Source organism: Lycorma delicatula, chromosome 4, assembly GCF_047948215.1.
Source record: "Lycorma delicatula isolate Av1 chromosome 4, ASM4794821v1, whole genome shotgun sequence".
In the NCBI taxonomy this organism is placed as follows: domain Eukaryota; kingdom Metazoa; phylum Arthropoda; class Insecta; order Hemiptera; family Fulgoridae; genus Lycorma; species Lycorma delicatula.
In genome coordinates this window covers 33,431,727-33,453,032 of record NC_134458.1, presented here as the reverse complement: position 1 = coordinate 33,453,032, position 21,306 = coordinate 33,431,727, and the positions used below count along the sequence as shown (strand labels likewise).

Here is a 21,306-nt window from a genome sequence, read left to right as displayed (position 1 = left end):
ATTTATAAGGTGTGAAACCGTTAAAAATTTAAGTTCTATATTTCTTCGACCTTTTATAATCTCATGGGCAAGCAAAATATCTATGTCAGAAAGATAAAAAGTTAGCATGTTATGCGTTTCATCAAAGCTTACTCTTTTAATTTTTTTAACTAGTACAAATACATAAAGCACTAAATTAATTGAATGCACCGACGACTTTTTTTTTTTACTTCTTTCGTTGTATCGACAGATTCAATGTACTATTCCTTTCTGTTCTATTCTTAACTTTTAATTTCAACGTGCTCATTACATTCTGAATTCTTGGTCACCTGTACAATTTATTTTAGTGATTTAATACAATAGATTTAAATCACCCTTTTTATCTAATTTTAAATCCGATGTAGTGCCGCGTTAACTCTAAATTAAGTCGAAAAACTTCAGAAACCTCAATGTACGGTCCGTCAACATACTTCTTTTTACTAGATTTTGACAAACTTCGAGTCTCCTAAGAAGATTATCCGTTTTAAACTCGTCGACCTATTTTCAGCATTCTTTCCGACGCTGTATTTCAAATGTCTCTATTATTTTCGTACCTATCATCAGCATTTCGATTCTGTAAAGAGCTAACTACGTTACAAGTAGTTATATTTAAGATTTTTTTCCCAGAAATCCTAATTCATATTTAAATGCATTTAAGCTCTCTTTATCGGTGTCGGTCTGCTTTAATAGTCTTCGTTGTTTTTTCTATTCTTTGTAATGTTACTTCTCGGTTAAAAAACCTCTTATTTCTTATATAACGGTAAATCTTGCCGCATCTCTTTTTTTTTACTCGGTTCTTACTTATCTTTCTTACTTCCCGATTAATTTCCCTCTTATCGATAAATTCATATCGTTAAGTAGTGTTTCTAAAAAACGTTTAACGTTTACGTTTATTTTCAGTCGCAAAAAAAATTATATTAATAAATTGTAACATCCTTTTTTGTATCGTTCGATTTTTATCTCGCTCTTAAAAAAATGTTCCTTAAATTTCTCTGTTCTTCATTATACGCACGCAATTGAATGAAAATAAAATAAATTCTTATCTCGCACAATCTGTAGCGAAGCCTTTTTTTTCATTGATACCTGACTCTTGTAAACATTGAAAATGTTCATTTTTTCTTCGTTCTTCAAAACTATTAGTTATTTGTTGTTTTACTATTACACATGATAATCGATAGTGTGCAGCAAAGTCTCTGAAGCGATATCAGCTTCTTGGTATTTCGCGCGTGCGAGTGTGAACAAAAAAATTTCTATAATTAATATATTTTTTACTGTTTACGGCAACGATAACGAGGATGCGTTTCAAAAATCGGTTTTCCTATAATCATTATAATAAAATGTCACCGAAAACAATATGCTCTTTGTGTGCAGAAGCATCAGAGAAGCTGCATTTATAAGTTTTTACAAGGTTAATGCCACAAGAGAGAGTCTTTAGTCACATTATTTTTAAAAAAAAAGAAGAAATGATTTTGACGACCCCAAATATTCAGGTGGCTGTAACCCCTAATCGTTCGTCATGTCTAAAAATGATGGTGGCATTTTTATAAAAGCAGTTTGTCCTCTTTTTACTACCGTTTTCCCTCGTTTTATTTATTTTTGTATAAAGCGAAGCGGAATACATTTTGTTAAATTCCTGGATTTTATTTTACCATTCAAAATGTAAAAAAGAAATTTACTTCCGGTACTGTGTAAACGGAAAACCCGAATCCGTTGAACCAAAAACCAAAATAAAATTCCACGTTTCTAAAATATTTACTCTTGGAAACATCCCTTACAATAACCGATTTCTTCACTGATTAAAAATTCCTACACAAGATATATTTAAGAACACCTTTAGAAGTTTTTGTTAGAAAGGAAGCCTTCGCCTACAAACTAAACGTTTAGCTTAATAAGAACGTATTCAGTTCGCCAAGAAATCGTTTAACTTATATCGAATTAGACGTAAGCTGTACTAAAAATATCACAAAAATGGTTTTCTTTTTAATTTATATATCATGTTTGTATTTATACCATTTTTATATGCTGAGCAATAAAGAGGGGAAAAATAATCCAAAAGAACCCCGTCGATCTCGACAGTCGTTTGACTCGAGTAGTTTCTCTCTTATCACTGTATAAAATTTATTCATCGACTGCATCGTTAATCATCGCACCGATACGATTTTATCGATTAACTCGACAAAAAAAGAAATAAAAGAGGTACCGACCTGACGGCTTTGAGTAATTTCTAAGTTTTCTGAAACGCTCGCTTTAAGTTACGTTCAATTTAAAAAATATATATTAATAAATTTTGTCTGTTTCGATGTAAAAATAGTGATATTTCTATGGCGTTTTATGGAAAAAAGGAAGAGTACAACGAGAGTAACAGCAAGACGGCATCGACCGAGCAAAAACTTTAAAACCGCTAATAATACTCAAAAATTAAACAGATCTCTGCATTTTACCGGTTTGTAAATAAATATCAGCAAGATTCATTAGTGGTACACACCGACTCACGTACCAGCGTCAAATAAACTTAGACGCAAAGAATCGACCGGTTATCTGGAAAATGTCATATAAAGGAATCTGTTCGAAGTTGTTACTTTTTAAATTCCCAATAGGTTTCATATGGATATAATTCTTTCCTTTCATAATATTTAAAATGTTTAAAAAATAAGGTAGATAAACATAAAACATAAAGATAATCGGTCGACCTCGACTTCCGATCGAGTGGAATCGTTCGTTACTTATTACTGTAAGAGGATTGATAGTATTTAATCGATAGCATATAGTCGGCCATTTTTACAGATTTTATCATACGCTTATTGCATTTTTACAAATAAACTGAGTTACTACTAATAGTTCAAGACCGCCTTTGTCACTTCGACTGAAGGACACATCTATTCTAGATCGCATCGATTAAACGAAGGAAAAAAATTATTAAAATTATTTTCTATTTCATTTATTCTATATATATTACTCTCTATATATTTTTCTAATTTCCTCTCATTTATTATAATCAAACTTAAAGAAAGGGAGAATAAACAACATGATGAAAGACTTCGACATTCTGCCTACTGAAGCACTTCTTTCTTTATTATTAAACAAAATATATTTATAGAATTTGACTGAAATCTTATCGATCAGTTACATTTCATCGACCTCTAAATGTTTCTTCTGACTTTATCAAACTTTCTTTCTTTTCTTTCTTTTTCCTGTTTAGCCTCCGGTAACTACCGTTTAGATAATACTTCAGAGGATGAATGAGGATGATATGTATGAGTGTGAATGAAGTGTAGTCTTGTACATTCTCAGTTCGACCATACCTGAGATGTGTGGTTAGACTTTATCGAACTGCATTTTGAGAAATGAACTGAACTTTAAATAACCGAACCCGACTACCTTTACCGCTCCGAACGATAGATCCGAAATAGAATCGAACTTACCCCCTAGATGATTCTGATTTTTATGTTTTATAAAGAATTCAAGATTTGATAATAACATTTACTCATCTATCAGTCTTTTAACAAAGTTATTGTATATAAAACCTAAAAAAAAAACACTCTTTCACAATATTTTATATTTCCGCTAGGATTATCATCATCGATTTGAGTGTTATTTTCTGCCATTCCTAGCATTGTCACTCTAGCATTCGTAATTAACGCATTTCGGAGTACCTCCGTTCTCAAAACTACTTTTAGCACCGAGTCAGCACTCAGTGCTAAAAGCGCCTTCAGCCCTCAGTACTGGAAGTACTCCAAAACTATGAATGTTAGAGTGACAATGCTAGGAATGACAGAAAATAATACTCCAGTCGATTAAAAAGAATGTTTTTGGTCACCGAATTTTTCTGTTTTACGTTGGATATCAAGAAAACTACGGGAGATGCAGTCCTGGGACCTGTTTTATTAAATTTTCAGGTCAAAAACAATAAGAAAACATCAAGTTTACCCCCATATACAGCGCCTTAAAAATGTCAGTACCACCTCATTTCACCGGGGGAACTGAAATCCGGGCGAAATATTTCGCTAACCGTAATTCGATAGCAAAGCGTTTTCAGACATATTTTTGTGAACCTTTTCCTTATTTTAAGCTCTAAAATTAGTTCCAATATTATTTCTCTTTCCTCCTGAATCATTCTTTACACGAAATTAAAATTTCTTTCCAGTAATATCCTTTCTGTCTGAAGGATTTTTCGCCCGGGATGAATTTTTTTCATAAAAAAGCTTTAAAAAGTTAAAGCCTATAAAAGTTGTTTTTTTAGAACATTATTTTCAAAATGTTACTAGAGAATATTCTCCAGTCCCTGAATTTCTTTTATCATTATTTTCTCTCTTATGATGTTTTGAAAATTTTTTAATAAAACAACTTTGTTTATAATATTTTCGAAAAATTTCGTCCGGAAAGTTTTTGAAACAATTAGTATGAACTTGTTTTTTTTCTTTTTTTGGCTTATTTAACTTGCTTAACTAGTATGAACTTCTTATACAAAATTAATGATGTTTAATACCGTTTATATATTAATTTTAGAATGTTGGAAAGTTACGTATGCGTTTGCTAAAGTTATCGAAGACTAATTTTGTAATAGAAATAGTACAAAATAATTTTATTCAGAAAAATGTTTAGCATAATAAGAATCGATACCTAAGTAAAGCTGCGGATGATAATAATCGCCGGATACGTTCTCGAAGTACAAAAACAAATATGAGTGCACAGTAGACGGATGCGATACACTGGCATGAGACTACGTATAAAGTATTTTATCAACAAATATGTTGCTGATACGGGATTTGAAGAAAAACAACTGCTACTAATTTTAGAATTTCACATAAAATTACAGGTTTAAGCTAAAAAGTATATAATAAAACAAACCAAGTAAAAATATGAAACTGTTTTTATACCGAAATACCGATGAGGTTTTTTTCATATTTTTCCGGAATTAATGTAAAATAGTAAAGGTTATTTTTATGCCAGCTTCAAGACTGAGCAGCCGGGCTATAATTATTTTGGACCGACGAACGCGCAACTGTTGCTAAAAGTGTTTTAGCGCGCAATTTTTTAAGTAGCGGTACCTAAAAAAGTAAACATTTGAATGAATTTTTCATAGCTAATCGTAACTAAATTTTAAACGATCGTCTAAAAATGAGACCTTTTAAAAATTAAGAGAAACAGTAAAAATGTAAACATTAGAGTCTTATTTAAGCGACTTAGACGTTAAATTAATTAAATGCGACATTATTATATTTGATGTCATTTATATGTTACATCAGGAAGTTAATTATCGCTCGCGTGTTATTCTATAAAACATAAAATCATTACAAAAAAAAAGACACTTGTATCTTTCATTTAAAACAAGATAAACTTTCTTAAGTCTATCGTCAACTTAACGATGCCGTAATTTCAAGTTGAAATCTTACTTAAATTGTTAATCAGTAGTAATAATTAACAAAAACAACGATACAAACGCGTGTGCGTGCACGCAGCCTGCGTATTCCTTTACGATATACTTTTTATTTATTTTTTTTAATCGGCCTACCGTTAATTAATAACGCATTAATAATAATTGTTCGCAAATAACGTGTAACAGACCATTTTTAAATAAATCTGGACCGACTTCCCCTTTATAATACTGTCTCTTTTTAATTGAATATTCTTCTGACGTAACCCGTTACTACTGTTAATACAACCCGAAGAGTAATGAACATATAGTAAAAATGACAAATTAAACCAAAATTATTTTTAATTTTTGTAACTACGCTATAAATATACGGCTTTTAAAAAAATAACAAGGAAAAGAATATCAAATATAACAGCCTAATTTTATATAAAATAGGAAACAGGGAAAAACCAAGATATATTATAAAATATATTGAATTCGTGTAATATGGCTTAGCCGTAATATAACATCTGAATTTGTGTAATTTGTGATATATATAGATATTTATTTATTTATTATTTTTCAGATAATACACATTTAAATACATATTTAGCATTGATAAGTGTTTTTTAAACAACTTGAGGAAAAACACAAGAAATATACAATATAATTAATTATTAAACTTATGTTTTATTACCTACGGCTTAAAACATAATTTAACCTACAACTTATAACTAATTACTGCTTTATTATTACTATGATTTTTTTCTAAATTACCATTTACAAAAGTTGTAGCAATTAAAATTAAAAATATACGCGGATGTTCATTAGAAACACGTTTTTAGAGAGGTTTGTCATACCGTCATTCTTTATTTTAGCAGTTTAAATAAATATTTTAATAAAATTGGCACTTAATTATGCACGATGTATACCGTGTCAGAAGTGGAAAATTACCTTGGATTACAACGAATTACCGATAGCATTTATATGCAAGAATCGAAGAAAATATTTATCGGTACAAATAAATACAAAACCGATAGATAAAAAGGAAAATTGTATTTATGAAATAATAGTAATGGAAATGCGTGAAGATAATAAAATTAAAAGATCAATACAGAAGAAAATAACAATTTTGAAGGCGTTAATTTAAAAAGGTGTTAATTTGAGTATATATGCTGACTTGATTACTCGTTAAAGGTGTAAAAGATCGAGCGGTAATTTACTACATAAAAAACTTATCGACAGAATAATATTGTTTGTGTAAAAGGAAATAATCTTTTATTTTTACAATTAATAAATCGTTTAAAAGATCTTTTAGATGGTAATAAATTTATTAAAAACCCCAACAAAAGCGCAGTAAGTCGCTTTCTCGTAGGCTGAAGTGTTTGCGACTGAAGAATTAGTTTTGCTATCTTTGATAAAATTGAATATCGTTTTTTTTTTAGGAATAAATGACAACTTTTTTCACGAAAAGAGGATATCCTTAAGTATAAAACCTGAATAGGTTAGGTAAAATTTTTATTTCATCTAGGATCTGAATTTTTTTTAGATACTAAAAGGGAATCTGGAAATTATTGTACGTACGGACTATGTTATACGTTTGGACACTAATTACAATACATCTCGATAAATTACCTCTGTGGCGGAGCGGTAACGTCTCAGGTTATCATTCAGAAGGTCGTGGATTCAAATGAAGGTTAGTAGTGACGTTTTTCATATGCTACAACATTTCCTTTTCGTATTCCCGTTCGCAAGCTTCAAGCTTATGCGGTGATCATCGACAAAAAAAAAATTAAAAAATAAGAATTTAATGCGTCGCAATCGCTATAAATATACGGATAAACCGTAACGATAATACGTACACGCGTAATATGCACGTGCGCAAAAGTTTGTAGTAAAATATTTTGTAAAGCGTAATTTCGATCGCTTCAGAATTTGTAAGAAAACGTTTGCAGAAACGATGGGGTGTGGCACAAACGTACTTTTGAATCGAATAAAACCGGACGATCACGAGAATTGTAATACGGGAAAACTACAAATATAAAATGGAAGAAGTAAAAATATGCGACTGGTCAAAAGATTTTTGGGATCACCTACAAAGGTAGAGTCGCATTATTGTCGAGCCTTATCGTCTGAATTATACCTCGACCTTTGTGGGGAACAAAAGAATAGGTTTATAGATTTTACAAAAATGAGTGGTTTGTTGCAGAAGAAGGACTCTCAGTTAGTAATACAAAATTTAAAACACTATTTAAAGTAATAAATCTGTCGCTGTATAAACTCGAGAAAGACCTTTGAAACTGTTTTGAAGGATTTAAAACTAAGAATGTATCAGAGGAAGAATATAAGAACCGTAAGAAAGTAAAAGGGGGAGGAAGGTAGAAATAAAAAAGAGAAGGATAAAATTTCTGAACCCGATTTTATTTTTACAATACATTTGCAATATTTTACTCGCCTCAAAATTGTTTGTTCGATGTATAACAAGATTAAATTAGCCGTCCACAATTTCCTTCTTAAATAACTTGAAGACTCATGAGAGTTTTTTTGCGGAATGAAACAGATGGTGCATCGACAGAGAATAATTTTTCCTCAATTCTACTACAGTTTTTATCGGAAATGAAAAAAAAGAAACAAAAATATTTTAAGGTTTTTGAGTGATGGGCCAAGTCAAAGCCGGAATATTTGTTCTGTTTTACGTATAACGAAAATAAAAATTAAGCGTAATTCAGAAATACCTACAAAAATACCATACGCATGTGGAAGCGATTCTATACGTTCAGCAATCGAAAGGCAAATAAGAAATAAATTAGTATACCAGTAGATCACATCGATCTTTATAAAATGACGGAAACCAAACCGTTCGACGTTATATATTTGAATTTCTCATTTTTTTAAAAATCTCTGGCTTCAAGTATTATACTTCAATCAGTACCAGTTACAAAGTAGGCGATCCACTGGTGGCAGATTTGAAGAAAATCAAATACAACTGCGATGGTTATATATATATATATATTACAAACCTCATCACAGAGCAGGCGAATGGCTTCTAATAAGTAAACGAAGAGTGGAAACACCAGAAATACTCTACTCTTCTAACTCGCCGAGTCTTTACCGAAAAAGAAGAAACATTAAAACTAGAAAACATTTTTTGTTTGCAAGGTTTGAAGGAAAGCCTAGAATTGGATTATCATAATTTTTATGATACAACCCCACATTAAGATGAATAATCACACTTGTGTATCTTTAAAAATATTGTCCGTAATAAATTATGTTGGTAGCTACCGATAATTTTTTTATTTACCCGTTTAGTATTAAAATAAACAGTAACTGTAATAAAGAGCTGAACGCCATAGTACTAAAATAATAAGGCTCTTTAGTAACGAAACTTCTGTAGGAATAGAATGTATCTCCAGAAAACTTTCAGAAACATCGAATGAAAAATGTGTAGTTCCAGATTTTATATTAAATCACAAATTTGTTTTATAAATTACACTGATAACCATAATTTTTGTTTCCTAACATGCGTAGCATGATTTTAATATGTTTTTTTGATGCTCAAAACGAATATGAACTCAAAATCTTTCTTTCCCACCATTTTTGAAAAATTTTTAAATTTTTATTAAAGGATTTTTTTTCATTTTTCAACGTATGGTTAGCATTTTAAGCTCCTATATTGTATTTTGTTAGCTCATTTTTTATTGTTTAACTTTGTTAACGTAATTTGTAAGCTATAAATAAACAATACTAAACAAAGAATTATATCATATCATAGTCACATATTATGACGTCACATCTAATATTGAAGGTGAGCCTTCATGGACAAGATTAATCATGTATGTGCAGGTCAAAACATGTATCTGAAAACACAGCTTATTGTTTGCATTAAGCACTGGATTTAGGAATGAATTAATTTTGTTCAGTCTTATTGCTGTCCTAAGTTTGTTAACAGTGCAATGTCATAATGCCTCGAAACTGTGCAAATGATGTGGATACTTTTTGTTATGTATGTGGTGAGTTTACCGTAAAATCAAACCTTTAATTAAAAAAGCATATCATTTGAACTTTCAGTGTAAAATTGGATCAGGATAAGAGGTGGACTCCTCATATAGCATGCACTAATTGTTTTGTATATTTAAGAGGATGGCTGAAAGGTACGCAGAAAGCTTTGCCATTTTCCCGGACGGATAACCTCGGAGACGTAAGTGATGAACACGGTGAACATTTCCACCAAGACATTTCGTTGATGGAAAGCCGCTATAAAGGGAAATGGAATACTAAGTTGCTAGCCGATTAATTAATGTTGAACATTATTTCGGGATGTGCCTGAGGCTATTTATAAAAGAAAAGCATCAGCGAAGTCATTCTAACACAACTATAGCCGTGCAACATTAAGAATTTTACAGATTTTAACTATATTTTCCCTTAATTTTTTTGAAGCGTAATTTATTTAAAACTAAGGGTGATAGAAAATTCTATTTACAGATCTATAATGTACGCAAAAAAGCAATTCAGTAAAAAATGGTATCACACTTAGAGAAATATTAAAAAAAGTTTCGACTATCAGTGTTATTTTCCAGGATATTAAAAATGTTTTCTTTAATAGCATTCACGAAAGAAGGTTAACGTTATGTGATAAATTATAACAAAAACGTTTTTTGTTTACCCAGAAAAATCAATGTTTTTGGAGTTACCCAGCTTTCACATCTCACCGTCGACATATTTTTGTAATTTATTATAATAGTAATAATTATAAATATACGATAATAATTTTAGGCTACCTTATACCACGCAAAGTCACTCCCGTAAACGACATACCTATTCCAAAGAATAACTGAAATTCCACGAAAGACTTACTATAGAGTTACGAATGAAGTCGTTTCTTATCGAGCCGAATATATCGACTTGCCGAGCCAACCGAAATGCAAGTGATGTTCAGCCCTGCAAGCGATACGTTCGCTCTATTCACCGCAGGGATTTTATAAGTATCTCTCGACCCGGCTTACAAAGGAAAGTGATAAATTAGGTGATTTTCTAACGCCTTCTTCACTCAGCCCCACAGACTCGGTCGCAGACTTCCTAGTAACGATTCAGACAATTCGAAGCTTGAATCACGGTATAATTCCGAGCGGAATATTCTTATTAAACCGAATTATCTTTTAAAAAACGTGTAAAATTGTCTCTAGCCTCGTCCACCGCGGTTGTCGAAGACATATTGTCGATAAATAGCAGACAATCCTAAACAAGATGCTAATCTCGATTGTTAAAAATTATGTAGATCGTGTAAAAATAAAAAATCATCTGTAAATACAGAGAGACTGACTAGTAAGAATAAATATAAATGCAAAAAATGCATAGATTTCTTTGCGAAAAGTGATTTTATCTCCAAATTCAGTTAATTTTATCCGACTCTTAAAATCACTTTTCCGGTCGTCGTATAATTTATCGGTACATAATTATATATTAATAGTGTAAATATTATCCCTTTCCTTCCTTACATCTACCCGAAAAATTAATGTCACCAGATGTAAATAAGAATCTTTTTGAATTTATGAAGTAATTTTGCTCAGATATTTATTAAACGCTAAGACTCGATACTCATAATAAATACAAAGAAATTAACTGTTAATTTAACCGAAGTAAAATGCCGAAGAGAAAGGCTGGAAAATCGTACCGAAATAACTAAAACTACATGGGTATTTCGATCGTTAAAACATCACAACCGTTAGAAATAGAGAAATTAATAAATGTAAAAAGGCTCTTAAATATCTATCTTTGATAGTTCATTTTAAAAAATCATCTAGCATAACTAATTTCTTTGAATTCGAAATTCATCAACAAAAATCTCGGAGGGTCGGGTTGGAATCCCAGTCAAGCATAGTATTTTCCATACGCTACAAAATATCCATTCTGCATTTCCATGGGCAAGCTTCGAGGTTATAGGGTGAATTAATCGTTAAAAAAATGAATAGAAAACTCAACGATTACAGTATTAAGAATTTAAAGTATTTAAAGGTAAATCTTTAAAATATATATATATATATATATGAATAAGATTTAGGTTAAATAAAAATGTTTAATAAAATAAAACCTTTACGACCGTAATCTTTACAGAGTTTTCACAAAGATAATTAAAATAACGCGAAAATTAAAACTTAACTTTATGTCATACTATTCACTGTATAATCTTTGATGTTTGAGAATGTTATTAAACAAGGATATAATTTTAAATTGTAAATAAATTATAATAGAAAAACAAGTGTATGTGTGTGTGTGTGTGTAAAAAAATAAAAAATAAGAAAATATATTTTCTGTTATTAAAAAAATTTAAATAATTAATAGTATCTACAAAAATACGTAAATATGGAAAATTGTTAAAGAAGAGAAGCCTGGGCCAAGATAGTTATTATATAAGCAGACTTCAAAACTGGTTTTCAGAAATAGCTTGAAGAAACGACCAACCTATTTTAAGTTGCCGATAAAAAATTCATTAAACATTTTTTTTATGAACATTTATAATGAAATAAAAATGTGTTAAAAGAACAATATCGTGAATCAAGCAGCCTTTTAATATTTTGCTTGTCCCACCATTAAGCAGGCTTTACTCATAAAAAAACTAAGTTAATAAAATAAGAAATTTAAGAGGATTGAAGAAATATTAAAATACTTAACACACAATTCGCGCGCACATTCATACATACTTGCGTGTGCTAAAAAAGTTACAAAAAATAAATAAATATAAGTGATCAGTGTTATTTATTTATTTATATATTCATATTTTTTATTGAGCGGTGTTATTTTTTTGCGGTAAACGTAAGAAATATATGTTATTGTGCTGCGAAACAAATTAAATTATGTTCTCTCATAAATTAAATATTTAAATTTCACTAATTGAATGTATCTATTTGTGGAATTTTATTCAGCATATGTTTATCGATTTTTTATGATTATTTATATCTTACAGCACCTATGAAAAAATCGAACTCTTTAGTCTTATTTTTAGAAATTTTTACTTTTTTGTATAATTTTACGACCGAACTAAACCATTACCTATTCCGGTGTGCGGTAATAAATACAGATTAAAGCATCAGACGAAATCAGTTATACTGCTCGATTATATGCCTCGGCAGCTTCAAAATTATTCTTTTTTCAGTTTTCAGACGTAATATGACTGTAAACTGTAGAATAAAAAGACACTTCTTGAATTCCTTAATAAATGCAATTTTTAGACGAATGACAGCTATACTTATGTCTAATAAATACTAAAATTTTCATATTAAAAAAATAACTGATTCGAATAAAGTACTTAAAAAATTTTACTTTCAAATCGATTCGTTCGATTTTTTATTATGATTTACAATTCGCAATTATGAATCTAATCGACTGAAAAAAACCGAACCGAATAGCATTTATTGACATATCACAATGTAATTGTTTTGATTTGAATTGAAATTCAAATTTTAAATCGGATCAAAACGAATCGATATTTATTTTTTTATAATCGTATCACGAGTATAAGATATTTATACTTACTAAACAATAAAAATAAATTATAAACATTTAATTGTTACTTTGTAGCAACATTATTTTCACATAGTATTTAACATAGTATATAATATTTTTACTTCACTTCTATCGGACTATTTTGTAAGCAAATAATTGAAAGTTTATTTGGTTTTACTCCGTAAAACCTTAGTACGTTTAACCACAGTGCAAAATTTTAATCGCAAATTCTAAAATTTCTCATTAACAAAAAAAATGAAATTTGTTATATGTTCTTAATGAATAATTTACCGTATAAGCTCAAAGTTGTCCTGCATTGAAATACGGTGTAGACATTGTATAGCGCACGAAAATGCTAAGCCTGACCGGGTTTTGACCCGCAGACCTCTGGATGAAAGGCTCAGACGGTACTCTTTTTCCATAGAAACCGATAATTATTACTTTATCACAAATTTTATGAAAAAGTCTACAACGATATATTAAATTTTTAGTATGTATCTTTGTGTATGTAATTTATACAGTAACAGTAGATGTCTATTGTAATTTTAGCAGCTAAATATCACAAACTGTTCTTGCTGATTAAAAGTTTTTTTTCAGTCTTTGTTTTTACTGGATCTTTAATTGACTTTTCAAATCAATTAAATCTTACGTAAATTTAGGCAGGTGTTAAATTAATTATAAAATCTATCTTTTGAAAAGATTGATGGAAACATATTAATCGATCAAGCAGGAACTCTGATGTAATAATGTTTGTTTTTATTCCGATGTGCATATATACAGTATGTCAAAACAAATGCTATCACTATATTCTTTGTCTTATATAAGTTACATTATTTTGCGCCGGTTAGGCTGCGTAATTTTCATGACATTATGATGAAATCACACAGTTTTACTGACTGTGATATTTGAAGCCTACCTGTTAAACCTAATTCACTTATTTTAAGAGTCCTATATGATAATTTAACTTTAGTGTTGTTACCGTACATATCGATATCAATACGGTTCGTTAACTCCCATGTCTGCATCAAAACGTAAACGAACTGTTCTACCGATAAAAGGAAAAGTAGAAATCTTAGAAGAATTGAAAAAAGTGTATCGGATAAGTCGTTAGCAGATGAATAAGGCGTACAAAATGAACTATTTCAGACATTAAGAAAAATAGTCGCCGTTACGAATTATGTGTAGCAATTCGAAAAAGAAGAACGATGTTCTTCCAGGAAGACAATAAAGAAAATATCAAATGAGAAGGTGGATCGGGCTCTTCTCTGGTGATTTGTTCAAAAATGATCGTTTGGGGAGCCAATTTCTGACCTATTCTAGTGGAGAAAACCATTAATTTTAACGAGAAACTAAACCGTGATGAAAATTTTAAAGCGAATACGGAGCGGCTTCGAAATTTTAAATAGTCACGGAATTCGGCAACTTGAAATTCAAGGAGAAAAATTATCACCAATGGGTTTCAGCCGCAAACGAATTTATTCAACGATTTGATGATTTTTTGAAAGTTTATGATGAATGAACACTTTGTTTTTAACGTTGACGAAAGGGGCCTTGAATCAAAAGCTCCTCTTAAGAAAATTTTAGCTTCCCGCAAAGAAGAATCGGCTCCAAATTACAAAATGTCTTAAGAACATGTGATATCGTGTGTCGGTGGGAACACAGATTAAATCTTATGCTATTGGGAAATGAAAAAACCCACTTGCTTTTAAAGGTGTCCGAAATCTTCCAATTATTTACAACAACCGAAGAAAGCACGGATGACTCGAGTCATTTTTTCAGATCGGTGCGATAATTATTTCACACCAAAGGTTAAAAAAATTACCAGTAGATTACGGGTAAAAAAGGAACGTTCTTTTGGTATTAGAAAATGCAGCTAATCATCCTTCAGACCAGACTGCTTAGAAAAAGAGGACCGAAAATCAAAGTTCTATCTTCTAATGTCACATTCGTTTTACAACCGATGGATCAAAGGGTTGTCGTTTCCCTGAAACGCATTTACCGCCGATAATGGATTTAATGACGCTGACCGTCTTTTGGCTGATAATGAAGATGTAAGCGGCACGATAAAGACGATCAAAGACATTAATTCGAAGACTGTTGTTGCAGTATACGGTGACTGATGCACGGAATTCAGTCAAAAGCGTGGAATAAAATTTTAAATAAAACAATGGTCAGCGAAACTGTTGAAAAGCAACGTGAAGATGTCGAAAGTATAAGAAAGTTCGCAGAAGAGATACCGAGCTGTACAGACGACCGACTTCGAGAGTGTCGATGACAACGATCCAGGGTAAAAAATGTCGAGCAACGATGAGATCTTATAGGATATATGAGAAGATGATCAGCAAACAGCTGAATAAGAAGGCGACGACTAGCATCCAGGGCCATCACACGAAAAAATACACGAATGTGTTTGTCTATCGCTACGGAACGGTCGGAGCGACGGAAAGGGTGCGATTCTCTCTACAGATGCTTTGTTTAAAACGATTACTTGATCTTGCAGCTCATTGAAGAAGTTCAACATTAAAGCGGGTACAGATTAAGAATTTATTTTTAAGAACATAGTTTTTTAAAGGTTTGTCTCGATTATTGACTATCACTAAGTTTTATTCTGTTAAACGTACAGTATTTTTTAAATTTTTTGTAATTTTAAAAAATTATACATTTTGTAAAAACAGTAACGTAATTAACATTCTCTTCGATATGTTTTTAAGTGTTTTCTTTCAAGGTTTTAAACGACATTTTTTAAAAGCAGTAGGATAGTGAATTTTAATTTATTTCAAATAATTTTTATAAGAGTACAAAACTCGGATCGTGTCGTAGTAACGTAATAATGATCGAAACGTTCAATGATACAGTCGTAACGAAATTCGAAATCAAAGTACTAAAACAATCCAGGAAATCTACGGAAGCGTGTAGAAAAGAATAGTATCTTAGGATAAAACGATTAATGAAAATTATTAGTAAAAGAAAAAAGAAACGAACGGTCCAAAATATTAAACGACAAGAATTTTTCTAATTTTTGTTAATGTTGTATTTATATATATGACCATTAGTTATTTGCAAAACGGCGACATTTGACAACAACAATGATCTTTTACTACTACCATTAATCGTACCATTTACCGTACAGAATATACGGTATTAGTAACACATATTAAAATGGCCGCGGTGGCATTCTTATATAACAGCCACCCCACTCAGATATTTCTGATCGTAATAAATGTAAAACAGTTGCTTCATAGTTTGATGAGCCGCACGTAAAATGTTTGATATAACTAAATTTTATTGAATATTCTTTTGATAATCGTTATTGTTAGATCGTAGTAAGTGGTGTTTGTTATCATCGTACGTGTTAAAAAATATATTGTTAACGAATAATTGTGGTAACGCATCATAATAGTAGATTAATTTTAAAATTATTATTTTAATTGAGATTTACCTTAATGGTTTTTAATTATTATTTATATTATTCTCACACAAGCATTTTTATAGTAACCGTTATTTCATCGTATGAGAATACGCCTATTAAAAATCATTAGACTTAAAATGCAGGAAGGAAACATAATTATATTTTTTCATCCGCTTATTTAAAAGAAAAAACTCATTACACGTGTTTTATTGAATTTAATGCTTAAGTTAATTTCGCTAATCTAATTTGTTATATTCGTACCCTGTATCTTGTAATCAGTCGCATTGTTATTGAATAATTTACGATAAAAAGCATTCTAGGAAAAAAATAACATTAAAATTATTTTTTTAATCGAGACTAATGAGTATTAAAAAAGTAATTAAAAATTTGTCAAAAAAAAATTAAATTCGCTAAAGCATGTCTGATCTGTTTTATTAAATGGGCGGAAGGAAACAAATGTTTCCTATCTAAATCTTTATTTTAATGAATTTTTAAATATATACATTTTTGAAGTAGCAATCACTACAAAAGTATTCCATGAGTATATAAACAATTGTAAACTGAACTTATAAAAATAATTATTATAACCCCCCTCACTCTTTCTCTCTCACTCTCTCTGCGCGCGCGCGCGCGTGTGTGTGTGTGTGTTGGGGGGAGGGGTGAGCGCGTGTAGAGGAAATCATAAAATAGCCCAGTTATAAGAAATTCTAGTTAAGAAAAGGAGCTTAATTTAAAGAAGACTATTTTTCTACTTCTCCTGCAGAGGTATATATTTTGTTTTTTTGGGCGTTGTCTATAATGATTAAAAAAGAAATTACTTAAAAGTCAATCTACTTAAAAGTGAATACTAGCATTAGCATTTGCATTAGTCAGGGGTTAATCGGATTCGATGGTGGTACGAACTTAAGTTTTCTACGGTCGACGTATATGTTTCTTTTTTTAGGGATAAATAGTTTAATTTTTTTGCTGTGGTTAGAATAGGTCTGTAAAATGAGCCGTTTTCACCGTTCTGCTTTCTCAAAACTTTTATTTTTCATTTTGGTGTTTGGTCCTTATAGGAATTAAAAGGATATAAAATAGAAGACCTGTATTTCTGCAATCGAATTTCAAAGGTTACCGACGAAAATATACAATAATGTAGTTTAGTCTAAGGGCACTCCTACGCACTTTTAATAGGGAAATATACGTTTTTCAGATTTTTTTTATATTTTTGATGGATGAACAAAGTTCTACAACGTTAACAGAAGCACTGAAGTATTATTTTTATGGACCCTTTTGTCTTCGCTTTATATAATACGTTTAAATTGTATAGATATTTTATCTTTTTTACGGCACTAAGTGACAGTAAAAAAATTGATTTTTATATAAAACGATAAGAAAAAAAAAATTACATGCCGATCGATTTGTCTATGTTTTCGTACCTTTTTTTATCTAAAAATACGTTATTAAATACAAGTCGGATTGCTTTGAATTAAATCCTTAAAATCTTTCATCTATAATTTTACACTAGACGGTCACATCGATCGTGATTTAATTTTTATATAAGTTACACTTTAAATTTTTAACTTTATAGAAAAAATATACCGATTTTTACAGTACCGAATAAACAACATATCTTTGTTCTAAGCTACAAATTTAACGGAACCGTTTTAATAAAATGAGTAGTCAGGGAAGATTATTTTTTGTACAATTAACAAAGGTTTAATCGGTTAAGAACTTGAAAACAAAATTATATAGAGAAAAAATACACGCTTAGTCTTTAAACAAGGAAATCGTCATCACAGATTCATCAAAATTCAAACGAGGGAATAATTTTTGAAAAACTAATAAAAATGATACGCGATAAGCTATTCAAATAAAATAAAGGGTACTGTATTGTATGGTTTAGGATCGCACGACCTATTATTTAATACTTTATCGAAAAATAGGTAAACTTTTACGTGTCTGACCGCATAGATAATTTATTTCTTAAAAGAGAAACTCACAGTGAAAAACATAAAGATTTATAAAATGAAAACATGTTATAAATATAAAGAAATGAGTGAATTAAAACTTACAAAATTTAGTTCATCTTCTGATCTTTGAAGGTCGCTGTAGGTGTTGTTGGTAAACACTGTCTGGCACTTCGCAGCGTTCTAATTCATCGCCGGTCAGGTCCAAGTCTTGCATCATCTGGCCGATCTCACGTTCTTTTTTAATTTCTTCTTTGTTCATGGAACCGTTGTAAAACTGTATTTCTTGAGGTTGTCCGCTACCGTTTGAAATGATGGGTGGAGGAGCAAATTTAAGATTAGCAAGTGATCCGTAAGAACGAGACCTATGTTCTTGTCGTATCGAGTAAGAAAATGCTCTTTCGTTTAAATGACCTTTTCGACGGTAAATTCCAGTATTAAAAGGAGATTCGCCGTCTTCATCTTGACCGTCGTTATCACCTGATGATTTTCTACCGTTTTTCAGTTCTTTATTTTTCTTTCGATAAATTCGCGAATTAAATGGAGATTCATCTTCATCACGGTGTATGTCGCCGTTTATACTCTGCGCCCTACCTTTACCCTTTTTATAATCTTTCCCCTTTTTACGATAAGCCTCTGTATTAAATGGAGATTCTCCTTCGTCATCGTCATCGTCGTCACCACCGCAATCTCCGTTTAACGATACGGCAATGGATTTCTTATCGTACTTATCTTTTTTCTTCGCGTGAACATCAAGGGTAGCGTACTGCTGCATTAAATACGCTTCGTGAGGAAAATGACTCGGTTGATAGGATGCTACCGGGCTTAGAGGTCGGGTCGACGGCATGTAAATAGGTTCTTCCATCGCGATCTGGTAATGTTTTGGAGGTTTCATTCCGGGTTGTAAGTACATAGGATGCGGAGGTAAAGGCACAAAGTTTGGAGGCATCATATGAGGACGTACCGGAACCATAATGCTGCCTTTAGGAGGATGGTGAGAGAAATTTCGAGGATGCGGTAGCGTTGCGGGTACCATGATCACAGGCGGTGGTGGTGGCGGCGGAGGGTGGTAACCGTGATGAGATGAAGCAGGGCGTAAGATGGTACTGTTTGAATATATGTGACTCGGAGGATGTCCTTTCATCATCGTACCGCTCATCGAACTCTGTGATCTCATACCGTTTACCAATCCTTGAGATGTACTCGGTCTCATTAAAGTTCCGTTTAACGAAGGATACATTTCTTCTCTGCGACCCGTCCCTTTTTTCTTTCTCGACTTCTCTTTATTAGCCTTTTTCTTTTCTTCTTTAACGGGTGGCGGTGGCGGCGGCGGGGCGTTCATAACTTGCCGCGGTCTTGTCGAACGAGTGCTGCGCATCGTACTTCCACCGCATTCACCGTATACGTAATCTCTTTCTGTTGAAGAAATATCTCTCGTACTGCCCGCCCATATTTTATGATTTTCATCTCCGTTATAAATAGATAAATCATCGACTAAATTTTCGCTTTCGACATCCGCTTCGACCGCCGCACGATCGGCCTGGTCAGCCGTTTGTATCGTGCTGCTTAGAGTAAGCACGCTACCGCTCGTAATTCTATTCCAGCCTTCGACTTTTTCGATACTCGATGAAGGAGCCTGTCGATTATAATTACGCGACGTACCGTAAACGCTATTAGGATTCCCGCCGCCGGAATCTATATGCCTCGCGTACGACGAATCGGCGTACGCGTGGAAACAACAACGAACTAAAGCGTTAGCGGCCATTTCCCTTTTACAAATAAAAGTATGACATTCAAGAACTTTGATACCCGTTGTTCTTCGTAAAATAGCCGCGAACAAGGGAGGATGGCTCGGATTCGGTGAACGGGCAAAGGGTGAATCCAGGGGAAGAAATCGCGGTTGCGATGAAGACGACACCGATGACTTTTCAGGAACCAATACGTAACGGACCGCCGCACAATAGTGTAGTGTGTCTATGGGAAAAAATCTAGTAACCTTTTTATGATTCTCATCCACGTTTTCGAGTAGCAGTCCGTTACTCCAAACGCTTAACCACGAATCGATACCCCTCGCTCCTATAGCGCCTTGTTCGGGATAAAGTTCTCTTAACGGCTCTTGTATACCTTGTAAACCGTCTTTTGTAACGTGCGGTACTGCCGAACCTAGATACAAAACTCTGCAACGACAAATAGGAGTGGAATCTCCCCCTCCGCCACCTCCTAATCCTCCTCCACTCCTTGTAGCTGCCATTTTGTAGATATGCGATAACGTTATCGTTCTTATTTTAGAACATTAAAATTATTAAAATAATTTTTTTTAACGACTTCAAGGTAAACTAACATAATAAGTCACTGCATTCCTACACATTACATTAGAGTTAAATAAAATATCTACTTACTCAGTTTTTTCTTATAAATAAAACATTTACTTCGATTACACAACGATCACAACACAAATTCTTCTAAAAATATTTTTTTCTAACCGCTCGAGAGTCACACACTCCGATGAGTTTTATGTCCGTGTGTAATGAGGCCATCTTGAACTGGCCTGTTGGAGCATCCGGACTCCCGACACCGTAACAACTACTTTTTATAACCACTTTTGGATAAACTATTTTAATAAAATATCGAATAACTACTTTACGATAACTGAAAAACTTAACGACACGTAACTTTTTTTAATTTTCACGAAGTCGCACTACTTCAGGTAAAGCTGTCTAACAACACAACAAGTGGCTCACTAATGTGACCTCTAACTTCTATGAAAGAATACGACTACGTACCTACCTGTACCCCCTCCTGACTACACCTAAAACTCTCTCTTCACGGTTATATTCCAGGTAGACGCATGCGCTGTAGCCGCTGTGTACTACGCTAGCAGCCGTCGACGCATCGTGACCATATTATCGTTCTGGAATTTTTCTACGTTTCTTCATAATATCAACTTAACAGCTGATGAACGTATTCATATTTATTAATTTTATTCGTACATAAAAGATAGAATTGTAAATATTTTACGAGTCGTTGTCTACCAGGCTGTTGAAACAGATATGTATGATCTTCAAAGCCCCGTT

General features: G+C 32.0%; 1 protein-coding gene across 1 annotated transcript in view; it reads right to left on the bottom strand.

The window, feature by feature from the left end:
• Positions 1-21,020, bottom strand: part of LOC142323244 (uncharacterized) — a 34,449-nt gene extending 13,429 nt beyond the window's left edge. The window contains exon 1 of the mRNA XM_075362626.1: positions 18,338-21,020. Within this exon, the coding sequence (XP_075218741.1) occupies positions 18,348-20,483 (2,136 nt within the window). The 5' untranslated portion in view covers positions 20,484-21,020 and the 3' untranslated portion in view covers positions 18,338-18,347. The remainder of the gene's footprint in view (positions 1-18,337) is intronic.
• Positions 21,021-21,306: the final 286 nt, after the last annotated feature.